This window comes from Penaeus monodon, chromosome 42, assembly GCF_015228065.2.
Source record: "Penaeus monodon isolate SGIC_2016 chromosome 42, NSTDA_Pmon_1, whole genome shotgun sequence".
NCBI lineage: Eukaryota > Metazoa > Arthropoda > Malacostraca > Decapoda > Penaeidae > Penaeus > Penaeus monodon.
Window position 1 is genome coordinate 28593614 of NC_051427.1, and position 12500 is coordinate 28606113.

At 37.3% G+C, this 12500-nt stretch overlaps 1 protein-coding gene across 15 annotated transcripts in view; it reads right to left on the minus strand.

Moving 5' to 3' along the window:
* Positions 1-904: 904 nt before the first annotated feature.
* The window catches only part of LOC119598905 (aryl hydrocarbon receptor nuclear translocator homolog), a 167821-nt gene continuing 156225 nt past the window's right edge, over positions 905-12500 (minus strand). For 7 of the 15 annotated variants that reach the window (XM_037948610.1, XM_037948604.1, XM_037948615.1 and 4 more), the window contains 11 exons: positions 10917-11089; positions 10358-10505; positions 9735-9937; positions 9189-9309; positions 8727-8885; positions 8337-8487; positions 8007-8161; positions 7548-7583; positions 6376-6581; positions 5839-5950; positions 905-5175 (listed from right to left, as the gene is read on the minus strand). In XM_037948610.1, the coding sequence (XP_037804538.1) occupies positions 4964-5175; positions 5839-5950; positions 6376-6581; positions 7548-7583; positions 8007-8161; positions 8337-8487; positions 8727-8885; positions 9189-9309; positions 9735-9937; positions 10358-10505; positions 10917-11089 (1676 nt within the window). In that variant the 3' untranslated portion in view covers positions 905-4963. The remainder of the gene's footprint in view (positions 5176-5838; positions 5951-6375; positions 6582-7547; positions 7584-8006; positions 8162-8336; positions 8488-8726; positions 8886-9188; positions 9310-9734; positions 9938-10357; positions 10506-10916; positions 11090-12500) is intronic. The other 8 variants (XM_037948613.1, XM_037948619.1, XM_037948617.1 and 5 more) reach the window with 4 other exon arrangements.

Consider the following 12500-nt stretch of genomic DNA (forward strand, 5'->3'; position numbering starts at 1 on the left):
AGGAGGGATGGGGGATGTGGACGAAATGGAGGTGAACTAGAGCCATGGAGGACATGGAGAAGGAAGGTACAGATGACGTGATGACGAGAGAAAGGGCCAAGTGAGAGAAAGCGAGAAAATCCAACCTCACAATAAAGACTATTTGGTGGGAGGTAAGGTACATGCTTGTGCTTATGGGTATCTGCATGTGTTCTCGTTCCCTCTAGATTCAGAATGGAAGTCTCATCGCCCCTGTCCTTATTCCTCTTCATGTGGAAGTCCAAAGCCTTTTTCCACAAAAGTACGTTGGCTGATAGTAACATTCTTCGCAACAAATCTGATAAAGTGTAACAAAAAGTAATAAGGAACCAAGATTTCAGAACTGCTGCTGATACCAACTTATCTTTCCATTGTGAGGCAGATTTGTTTTGCCACTGCATTCAGTTCAAAACAAATTGCCATCACTAGAAGATACACCAATTAAATAATTGTCTCACAGCTTGATTATAACATTTTCTGTTTGCCTTACTACTATTACATTAGAAATGAATTAAATTAGGATGAAACATGTTAGTCTAATGTTGGTACCTTCACACACTATTATCTTATGCTTTTTCCACCAATGGGATATATATTTTTCCTGTAAAGCCTAAGATTACAAGTTTATCTTGAAAGAATAGGTTTATTTTGAAAGAATAGTCTCTATCTTAACCTTACAAATGCCACATTAATGTTTGATCATATATGAATGTCATAGGAGATGAAGTAACTGATTTTCCAGCTACGCCCCCCCCATTTACATCTTAAATTGAAATTATATGACCCATGCAGAAGACTCACAGAAACATAATCAACCAAAAGTAATTCTAAAATTATTTAGCAAACAAAAAATGAAACGAAGGGTGTGCCAAGAAAAAACAACAACTGCGGACATAAGTTTATTTATACGTCAGTAATTTACATACTTAAAGTCCGATAAGTGTAAGTTTATTAGAAGTAGTACTAGATAATGAGTAGACACACAGGACAGTCATTTCAGTGAATTCACCTGTGCTCCATCTGCAAATACAGTTCCTTTACATAAGCTATGTTAACAGAGGATAGCATACACTAATACTGCTAGGTCTATGTACTTAAATAATTGTTCTAAAAAACATTGCACTCATACTTATATAAAAATGGTACTGAAGACAGCGATTTACATACAGAGAACAGGTGAATTCCCAACCTGTGACTATGTTAGCCCAAACCTGGACTGTTGGCCAATTTTATGTGAGATGATAGCCCCTTCCCCCACACAAGGGACATAACATACATACTTTGATTGCAGTTTTCTTTCTTCAATACTTTTTTTTAACTTATGTAAAAATGATTACATATTTAATGGTAACTTGTGCTGGACACCTACAAAGCTTCCACAAACAACCTCCATCCATGACAGTGGAAGCGACTGTAATAAAACCTCTATTCCTGTAACTACCATACAGATCTATCCTTTTTAAAGCTACTGATTTCTGTAATAAATACACGCGGTGGCAACTGGTAATAAAATATCTAAAATAAATAGTTTAAAAAGAGTTGTGATCATCATGACCAACTAGCGCAGAGGGGTGAGCATGAGCAACCCTGACTGCCAATCAGTCCTCGGGAAAGTATGCTAGACAGCCAGCTGTAATTGAGCATCCCGTCGGGTCCTGCCAACATAGTCAAGGTTTGCAACACTGAAAACATTTCTTCTTTTTTTATACAGAAGTATAAACGATAGAGGATGAAAAATTAATCAATTAGTGAAAGTTCTGTGATGTTTCAACATCTTACAAATGCATATAAAAATTATGTTTTACTGTGTGTTACATAGTGATTCAAAATAATTCTTAGGTCTGTAATCCAACCAATTCACCACACTGGTTTACAGAATACAATGATGAGAGTTACTGATACACATCCATAAATCAATGTATTTTGTAAACAAGTATCTCTCGTTTGGTATTATGGAACAGACAAGAATTCAATTTTAATCTCACCGGACTTTGCAATGAAACATCAGCCTTTGTGGCTGGACAAGAAGCCCACACACATTTCCCCAGTTAAAAAGATTTAACATACAAAGGGGGAAAGAAAATAAGATCTCATTTTGGGCTACAGATTTTCTGCTTTTTGTTTACATTTTTTTTCCCAGTTCACACAAAGTGGCTAGGATTATTTAAAGTAATTCTAATTGTATTTTGAAGTGGATTACAATTGTACAAAAATTAATTAGTATATCAGATGATTATTGTGACAAAAAAGTCAGCCATGCCCCACTAGCGTGGCATGGTGCTGCAGCAAATATTGCACTGGCAGAGCTCCTTGGTGAGTGTGGACCAACGGCTTGCTCCTTCGGCTCCGCACACAGGACCCACAACACAGTCTTCCCTTATATTAATATGGCCACTGACAAAGCTATTCCAACTTGTGCCTCATGTTTCCTGATGCACAAATCATGGCTTAAAAACATAATTAAATACCTTGATTAATACACACACTACATCTTCCATGCTGCGCTCATATGACCAGCAACACACGCTTTTGTTTTGGTTCCTAGTTTTTGCTTTCACTTTCTTCCACTGTTTTCCTCGATTTGCGTCACTGGGTGAACATCATTGTACATCCATACCAGCCCCATATTAACAATTTGGTTAGTTATCAGTTAAAGTACAATAAAATAAATGGTCTTCACACTTGCATACAGTACTGGTTTGTATTTACAGGTATGACTCCCTTATATATATAAACCTTCAGTTGTACACAAGTAAATCTTTCAAAGCATACACAATCATGCTTGATATTACATACACACAACAAAGACCCAAAATTGCAGACATCTGCAGATCCGTCTTTATTCATCTACAACTACAGACTTGAGGGATACTGTCAAACCTTGTTTTTTACAAAGAAAAAAAAAAGTTTTATCCAAAATTTCCACTAATTCTTGAGAAGTTGGACTGCAGTCCAATTTTACCTAGTTCTGTATTCAACAAGGTTACATTCAAGGCTTGCAGCCTGTTGGCACAAAACCCATGGAGACATGGCACACATCTCTCTATCACCACCCTAAAATTACAATAGAGGAATGCTTATAATGTATTTTCAACACTATCTGGCTACAAAATCAGCTAGCTACACTAGATTTTTGCAGATATTAAAAAAAAGAAAACTAAAAAAACCTGTATCAAGTCTCAGTCCATGGGCCTTTTTGTACCAAGCCATAAGCCCATTTCTCCCTCTAGCCACGAATGATATGTCCAAAATTAAATAGATATTGGTGACAGTGCACCAGCCGTGCAAAACTTGCTCTCAGAGCTCTGAGATACCTTGTACTGACATCATAAGAAGACAAAATATATATTACACAGTCATTGTACAAACTGAGCTATATCAATAGCATCAAAGCTCCAATAAACAGAAAAAACAAAACAACTGCATAATGGTTATTCAACCTTCAAAGTAGTAAGACAGACAAATTTACAATCACAAAATCTACCTAAAAGGAGCATAATATTAGACACCTGAACTACAAATATGAAAAGACCATCTATGTTCCTGTTCACCATTCTTGTAATGAGGAAGAATGTTAGTGCCCTAAACCCCAAGTTCAACAAAACAGTATATCTAAGGAGTAACAATTAGTGAAAGACCCTGACCACCCTACCTGCAATGAACTCGCCCCCACATGACCCTGTTCGCACCTGCAGTCAACCTCAGCAACAAGGTCGTCGCAGATTTGATTAAAAACAAATACGGAAAAAAGAGAGAGAGAGAACCAACAGTGTCTGTTCCTCCAAACCATCTGGAACAGGAAATGAAGTTTCACAGTAAGTTGAAGCCTGGAAGACCCTGCGCGGTGGCAGATGAGGATTGACAAATGAAGAGTGTGTTTTGTTGCTCTGATTACTGAGGATGTTGCTTGGTTTGCATGGGGTGAGAAGTGAAATAAAAATGAGCACACGCATGTTGCATCCACGGCAAAGATCTCTTCAAATCTCCAATGCTAGGCTCAAAGAAGCAAACATAAAAAAATAATGAGACACTCACATTTTCTTCATTCCTGGACATGTGCTTGAAGGCTAACTCCTCTAAATTGTGCATAAATATACAGTGTAGAGAAATCCCTAAGTTATGATAAAGTACAGCTTGGAAAAATAATTCAATCATTATCTCCCTTTCAGGGACCATAAAATTAATACCTATACAAGGACGAAACACTTTGATTACCAGCAGCAAAAACAAATAAGATAAAAGAAAAAGAAAAAAGGAGAAAAAAAAAACTTATTGCATAAATGCAATTTGATTATTACTACAGCATATGGAATATTTTCCAAAGGTTGCACTGTAGAGGGTAATACTGTCTAAGCAAATAAATGCTGGTTTTTCTACAGATACAATGCAAATTTTGCTGCATGTATCAAAGAAAACTTTTCAATAAGTGCAAATGCACAACAAAAAATAAAACCATTATAATAATTACAATATTTTTTAAAAAATTACCTAATTACACTTTAAAAGATGCAATAATAATGGTTTACCCATTACGACAGATAAGTACCTGTCACTGTAAATATGCATAGGCCAACATATTTTTGTTTTCTTCTCAAATGTCCTGCCTGTACAGTACATCAGGCATTGTCCCAGTTGACAGCAACTAATCTGGAAGCTACTTTGTTAAGGGAGTTCCAGTATCCAGTATTATTTGAACTTTCCACTAAATAAACAATTCTGACATACCTTCGCGAAGTAGAAAGAGGCCTACCTACAAAAAATATGTGGGAATTACCGAATCTGATCAGACTGTCGTTGAGGCACTTGTTGAGACATAAAAATGAACAATGTTGTAGTGGGTGGATACCAAGACTCTCCCTTACGAATTCACCTTACGAGTAGCAGCAACAGTCGAAGCACTCGCACTTGAGTCTTTTGTGAGGGGCAACACTACACTCTGGGGTCCTCATTCAAAGTTTGTATTGAACATGTTTCCTAGGTCATCAAAGCTCGTGGCTCCAGACTGGTCAAGGATTTGCAGCATGTCAGTGAGCTCTGGCTGAGTGCCTGGAGCACCACTGCCCGGGTGGTGACCTGAGGCAGTGCCCGGGTGGCCTGAACTGGTGGATGGGCCTGCACTCGTCCCCTCCGCACCTATGCTGGGATACTGCCACATTCCTGCAATAAAAGCAAAATGACCTTTAAGTAATCCTTATGTAAAAAGGGAGTATCATCAATCTTCACAAAGAACAAATTACAACAGCACTTTAAAAAAAAAATTAAAGATATATAAACAATATGAAATTTGTATAATACACATTGCCATCTTTAAAGAAATTAACTCAATGTCTCTGGGCTGACTAAAGCACCATGAACTCCATGGGCCACACATAAACCATGGTAGTGCATGCCATGTAAGGGCAACCAATGTACTTATTTTCACGGTGTATATGCAAAGTCCTGTATTTTAGCTCTGATACAGGCACATCTGAAATACTGAGGCCTTTAAAATATATATTTTTTTTTACCTAACTCCTACACAATCCTCTGCTGAAATGAGATAAAGGAGGTATGACATACAAGTCCCTGGCAAGATAGCCATTCCCGGCATAACACAACATACATGCCATCCTGAGGCAAAGGGTTAATACTTAATGCACATTCAAAATAAGAACAGCAAATAAATTATTACATGAAAAATAAGCGATAAAAAACAAATAGAAGTTATTCCCATCCTGAACTACCTATTGATACCACACAAGAGTCCTTTACTCTGGACATAACCCTTGAACTGTTGACAACAGCCTCAGCTCATCCAGCACCGCCTATCAGACTACCAACCTGAGGAGCCAGCTGCTGGAGTGTACGACGGCAGAGAACGGGGAGTGTACGAGGGGGTGGAGGGGGAGCGGGACGGGCTCATGTTGCTGCTGTAAGTGTACCCGTCACCACTCTGAAATGTACACAGGAGAATTCAGTAAATGCCGTCTTTGTCACTTTTTTCCTTTTTTTTTTATATTTCAAAAATGAGATAAATGTTGCTTAAAAAATATTTTCAAATAAAATATGTATAAACTTCAAAGTTCAGGGTATTGATAATTAATGTATAAAGAGATCCACCTTACTGTTTACTTGAAGTGTAAACTATTAATCAATCCTTAGTCACAATAGAACAAATGTCAAAAGCCACAGACTCAGTCGCACTAATAAGCTCTTTCAAAACAGACAATGTTTGATTTCATTTTCTCCAAGAGAATAAGACAAAAGCAATAGAAAAAAAAAAAAAGTTATCCTCACACATAATACCACACAAGGACATTCAGGCAAACACATACACAGGCACAGTCATCCAAAGCACAGCACTGCACAAAATTCTACCTGTCTGATGTGTGGATTGGACCAAGCAGTTGCCTGTGCCGTAGATGGAGGCGAGGACGACTTTGTGTTGCGTGGAAGGCTGGAGGAGGACTGGGAGGTGAGTGGAGTGGCCTGAGGGGTGGTTGGGGAGTAGCCGGCTAAGGGTGAAGCCCCAGCCTCATAGCCACTGTACACGCCCTGGGTACTGCTTGGTCTGCCGGAACCTGCTGCAGAAGAGGAGAAGAGGGGACGGAAATGTTATTTGAGCTGATGCACGGCTGCTTGTAAAGACTGAGGTGTCTTGCAGGATATAAAATATCAAACTAAAAAAAGGGCACAAGAGAAAAAATTAAACTCTGCAAAAATGCCATGATGAATATAATTTTCAACTTTGAAAAGGTGACTGAGCCTGTGTAGATAATTTCAGTTAATCTAAATGTTTTGGCAAACTTTCATCATTAGAGAAGGTTTAAAAATTAAAACAGGGAAAAATCAATACAATAATTCAATAAAAATAAATTAAAAATGGAGGTTGAAAATAGATAATCCAAATCTAAAACAAATCCTCTGTTATCCTTATAACTATGTGTGCCATTTGGTATACATAAAATAGTCACTACAAAATAATATGTATCAAAAACACAAACAGAACAAAAATATCAACATTAAAAAAACTAAATCAAACAAACAAACAAAATAAGTAATTTTATCTACCAGAGAGAGAAAGTGAGCAGAGTGAGAGAAGGGAAGGAGAACAAGAAAGAGAAAAGGGAAGGGGAGAGGATGGGTGAGAGAGAAGGTCAAAGTGAGAGGAGGGAAAGACAAGAAGGACAATACACATAGGGGAATAAAGAGCAAGAAAAAAGCATAGGAGAAGAGGGAGAGAGAGAATAGATGTGCATGGTCACGAGTAAAAGTTAGAGCAAGTGTGAGCAAAAGCAAGAGAGAAACTGCAAATACACAAATACAAAACAGAATCTCAACGAAACATCTTGCCGTCTACAGGTTTCTTAAAATACAGTGCTATGTTCTCCAGTGAATAAGCTAATAGAATTACACGACTATGGAACTTAGCTAACATGAGATTGAGTCGCTATATCATCTCTTGTTAATTAAAAGCACTACAGGTGTTTTTTTTTTCTTTGACATATTTATTTGTTTATATATATTGTGATATACAGACTTCAACATACTTATTTGGAAGGTTCCATCATCAGGAAGATCAGTGCCTGAAGACGAATGGTCAAGTTTTAATCTTCAGCTCATACACTTTGGACCCCAGCATTTGGGTCATCCACAAAAGACAAAATATACAGCTTTTGATGTTTCACAAAAAGAGACCTACTCTATAGCTTAAAAAAAATAATAAAGCAATGGCTGATTTTTCTTTTCTTTCCTTTTCCTTAATGTGTTGAAAATAAAAGGGATGAATCCACAAAAGGATAATGGTAAAGTAAAATAAGGCTAGCAGTCTCCAGTTAAAACTTTAATGTACCATCTCTTTTCCCCAAAGTCTACTACACACCAAAGCCAACACCCTTAACCATTCCTATTACACACACAAAAAAAAGACCTCACTTGGGTTAACAAGCCAATAAAAAAAATCCAAAAGGACTTCTTGCTTTTTAAATATTCAAGAATAAAACACGTACTGTGAATGTGTGACTGGACCATGTGTGGGTACAGTTCTCTCTGCCGCTGTAAAGAGTACTCCAAGCCTGGCTGATGGGTGCCATACTGGCTGCTGACCGAACTGACTTCCTGGTGCTCCGTGTTGGCACTCATTTCGCCGCCTCCTTGGACAGTTCTGGAGGAAAATTTGTTAGAGGTGTTGTTCTCTTTACTTGGTTCATTCACTCTTACTGTATCCTACTACCAAATGTCATACCTAATATAAATGGGAAAAACTGATACTTGGCTAATCTATCATGATTAAAAACATTCATCATGGTACTCATCTGCCTTTAATGAGCATCACTTACTTGGCTGCATTATTTGTACAGACAATGTACTCAATGTCATCTGTGTATGGGTTGAGGAATGCAAAGGCGGCAGTCCTCAGCCAAACCCACTCTCGGTTCTTTCCACGGAAGCGGTACATAACTGACATCACTTGGCCTTTCAGTTTTAATACTGCAAGAGAAATGAAACACATTTAGAAAAAAATTCTAACCAAACCTAGGAAAATAAACATCATTCATGTTCTGATTTTTATAATTACTTGCAATCCATCTCAGGGCAGGAGAGTATCCATTCCCCATAGACGAGCTTCTAAAAATTATCAATAGCATGTATATTCCAAAAATCACTTATAACCCACTACTTTTTTCCACTTTTCAGCAGGGTTATTATTTACACAATTCTGCACTCACCCTGATCGAAGCTTTCCTTCATGTGTGTCTGATCCTCTGGGTGGAAGAAGTCGAAGCATGGCTTGGCCAACAGCTCTTGTGGAGAATATCCCAGGACTGTCATAACCCGCTGGTCGACAAAAGTGAATTTGCCATCCATGGCATGACGAGAAATGAACTCTGAAAAAGGAATGTACATAATTTGGTAAATTACTTGATTTGTTTACAGTGACATCTGTCAAATATTGAATGCCAATGCAATATAGAATCAATTTGTCACATAATATAAATATGCAATTAAAATAATTTCAGTTCCTGCTTTGTGACTTCATTTCACAACTTGCTACAATACCCACTTGACTGATGAAAAAGAGATAGCATATGGATAAATATGTCCCAAAGTGCAAATAACTTCCTCCAGTGCTAAGTGCAGACAGCTTAAAAATGTCTTTCTACAAATTTTCACATTGACCCATGACTAACCATTTTGCGAGTTTGATCCCATGAGATCTGAGGTGTTTGGTGCCGAGGTAACCTGAAGGCGGCCAATAGCCACAAGGCAGCAGTGGGAGGATCCATGAGCCTCCTCTTCAGCTCGGTCCATCTGTGGGAGTGAAAATTTCTGTCAGCTATTTTGTTAAAAAATTATGAACATTTTCAAAATTTACCATTCTCTGGCAATGGTTTATATTTCAGACTACATTCAAAATGTATAGGTTAGTCTTTCATATGGCCTACATTTTGCAGTAAAATGGTAATAATCAATAATGGATACAGACAAAATTTCTATTACCCACTACACTTTGATGGAAATTATCATTCTGGCTTTCCAGACATTTTGAACATCTCTTAATAAGAGATAAATATAAGTAGGTGCACTTTTACATAATGATCACAGATAATAAGTAATTTTCATTTTTTTTCTTCATATGATCTGATCATATATCTAATATTTGCAAGAGAAATAAAGAAAATTGTACATGTCTTGACTGATAACCTCAAAATCACTGTAAAATTTTGGCACTGTACCTGCACGCCTGTAGGAGGCCAGTTCTTGATGTAACCTGTGCAATGGACTACAGCATAGTTGTGTCCATCAGTTGCGGGGCCTAGGGAATTTCTCTGACGCAGCCGATTTAGGTGACCAGAATTCATGTTCTCAGGGGTAACTGCACCAACTTTCATGCGGCAAATGAATCCACGTCTGGAGCCCATACACAGTCTCATTGATGCTGTAAAAAAAAGGAAGGTAATTAGCATCAATCTTTTTAATTATCACAACTGTCTTCATATCATCAATTCTAAACTAACCAAAGTTAACCACTTCACCACTCACATTGCTGGGTATGCTGCTTTTAAGGTCTTTTAAGGTCTTTTAGTAATAATAAATATAATATGTTGTAGTACTTTACTAGGAATTTTGTTTTAAAGTCATGGACAAGCATACATAACATGGATAATTTTGTTATCTAGATGTATTATGATCACATTTACATAAAGACATAGCAAAGCTCAGCTTATTCATTACAGCAAGGACTGGACCAATAATTGGACTGGACAGATATAAATCACCATGTCCCTCTATCCAATCCTCTGTGAGAAATGTTACTCATAGACACAAACAAACAGTATCTAACTGCTTAGATACATACACTGATGGCCTTCCTTCTTAACAGTCCCAGTCTTGAGATCGAGAATACGTCCTTGGTTGGCTGGCTCTTGGGTACTTAACTGTTCTCTTACTTTCTCCACATCTTCTGGGTGCACGTGTTCATAGACGCTTGATCCGAACCAGTCACTCTGTAAAGGAGGTATTATCTTAACACGCTTGTCTATATCTTTAATGAAATTTGAGTTTCTCAAAAAGGAATGTAAATGATAGTTTGAAGGCTGACATAAAATGGCATCTACGATAAAGTTCCGTTGTGAAAGAGTTTTTACCAATGCCTTAAAGTGCACTCTTATAGGGTATATGATTGCAGTGCCAACATAAAATCCAGGACATACTTATTAATTACAGTAAAAGAATTACAGCAGCATAATAGGTTACTGCATGGCCAGAGTATTACATACTTATATAGATAACAGTTACTTTCTTAAATCCCTATTTACATATCTGCAACCCAACAAATACATATGATCAAATAATCAAATCTACTTTTCTTTTATGAGTCACTGCATCCACAGACTACTGATGGAAGCAATACTCACCTGTGGCTGGTTTAGGACTGGAGTGACTGAGTCTGAAGCATAGATAATACGTCCTGTGTCGCAGGCTACAACGAAGAGGAAGCCGTCGGCCGCTTCCAGGATTAAATGCTTCAGCTCTTGGTCAGTGAGGAATGAAGGTTTGTAAGTCCCATCTGCATTGGTATTTCCTGTTCCTGAGGAGAATTTGTTTCCCCTTATTAAAAATGTCATTATACCAATATCAATTTCTTCCTTTACCATTATTAAGCAAAATTATGTGAAAAGGCTGGACAAGTAGAGAAGGAGGAGTCACATCATCTGGAAAATGAGAGGACTTCCTCATTAAATTTGCTATTTATGTACCCTAAGGATACTGTTAAGACCACTTTTAAGATAGAAGAGGATGTTTGGATATTTATGAGAACAGATGTCAAGCATTTTTCTTCTTTTTTTTTTATATATAATCCCTTTCTTATCCTTGAAACTAAGAAGACAAAAGTTTGCAAAAAACAACATAAAAGGATGTGAGAGCACCGTCATAGTAATCATCTACATATTCATTTAAAATATATTATTTCTAAATATTACCTGTACACTTCTGACCTTATGTAAATATTTATAAAAAAAAAAAAAAAATTACAATGTGAGGTATGAGTACGTGCACTCAAAGTCAGCAAAACATGCATATTAGTCAATGATAAAGTCAGTGACATGGAATGGTTCTACTGAACATGATCAAGCTACAGTACTGGCTCCACTACCTCAGTAGGTGGAGGATGATGTTACTGACTCGACAGTCGTACTAGGAGGCCAGAGAAATGGAAACAGAACTGGAACCCAAAAGAAAGGGAAGGAAAAGGAGGAATGGGGAAGGGGCAAACAAGGGGAAGGGAGAATGGGAGGTGAGGGAAGGAGGAAGATGGGGAGGAGGGAAGGAAGGGAGAAAGCAAGCATTCAATAATTGGGAAGGGGAAAGGGCACAAAAAAAAAGAGAAGGGGGGGGGGGGGAGGTCTCAGAGGCAAGGGTTTTCAAAGTCACACAAATTTATTACCAACCATACCTTACCTTTCTCTAGAAGGGTTTGTTTGACACAAGTTCACAAGTGTGAAACTTTCACAAGATCATTCAACAAACCCTTCTTGGCATTGTATAAGAAAACAAATCTAACTTTGTCACATATTAATAACAAAAAAAGGATACCACTACTAAATCACAGCAGAGAAAACAAACTATGTGTAAACTTTGCTATCCATCACAGCATGCACAAGCAGGTACTTCTTTATTAGCACAGCTCATGTTGTCTCTTTAATTGGAAAGATAATGGCACCCTGCAGTCAGGTCAGTAGTTAAGCAAAAGATTTCAGTACAATTTTAATGCAGTAATTTGGAATTTTATGGTCTTGAAGCATAATTACAAAAACTATTTGTGACTTTTTTTTTTATTAACCTTTATTCACCTACTTATTTCTCATTTGGTGGATGACAAAAAATAGCAGTAGGTGGGGTAACAAGAACATCTAAAGATCTTTTTTTTTTTTTTTTTTTTAAAAAAACCCCCTTCTTTTGCCTTTTTAAAAAAAAAACCAAAAAAAAAAAAATTTTTT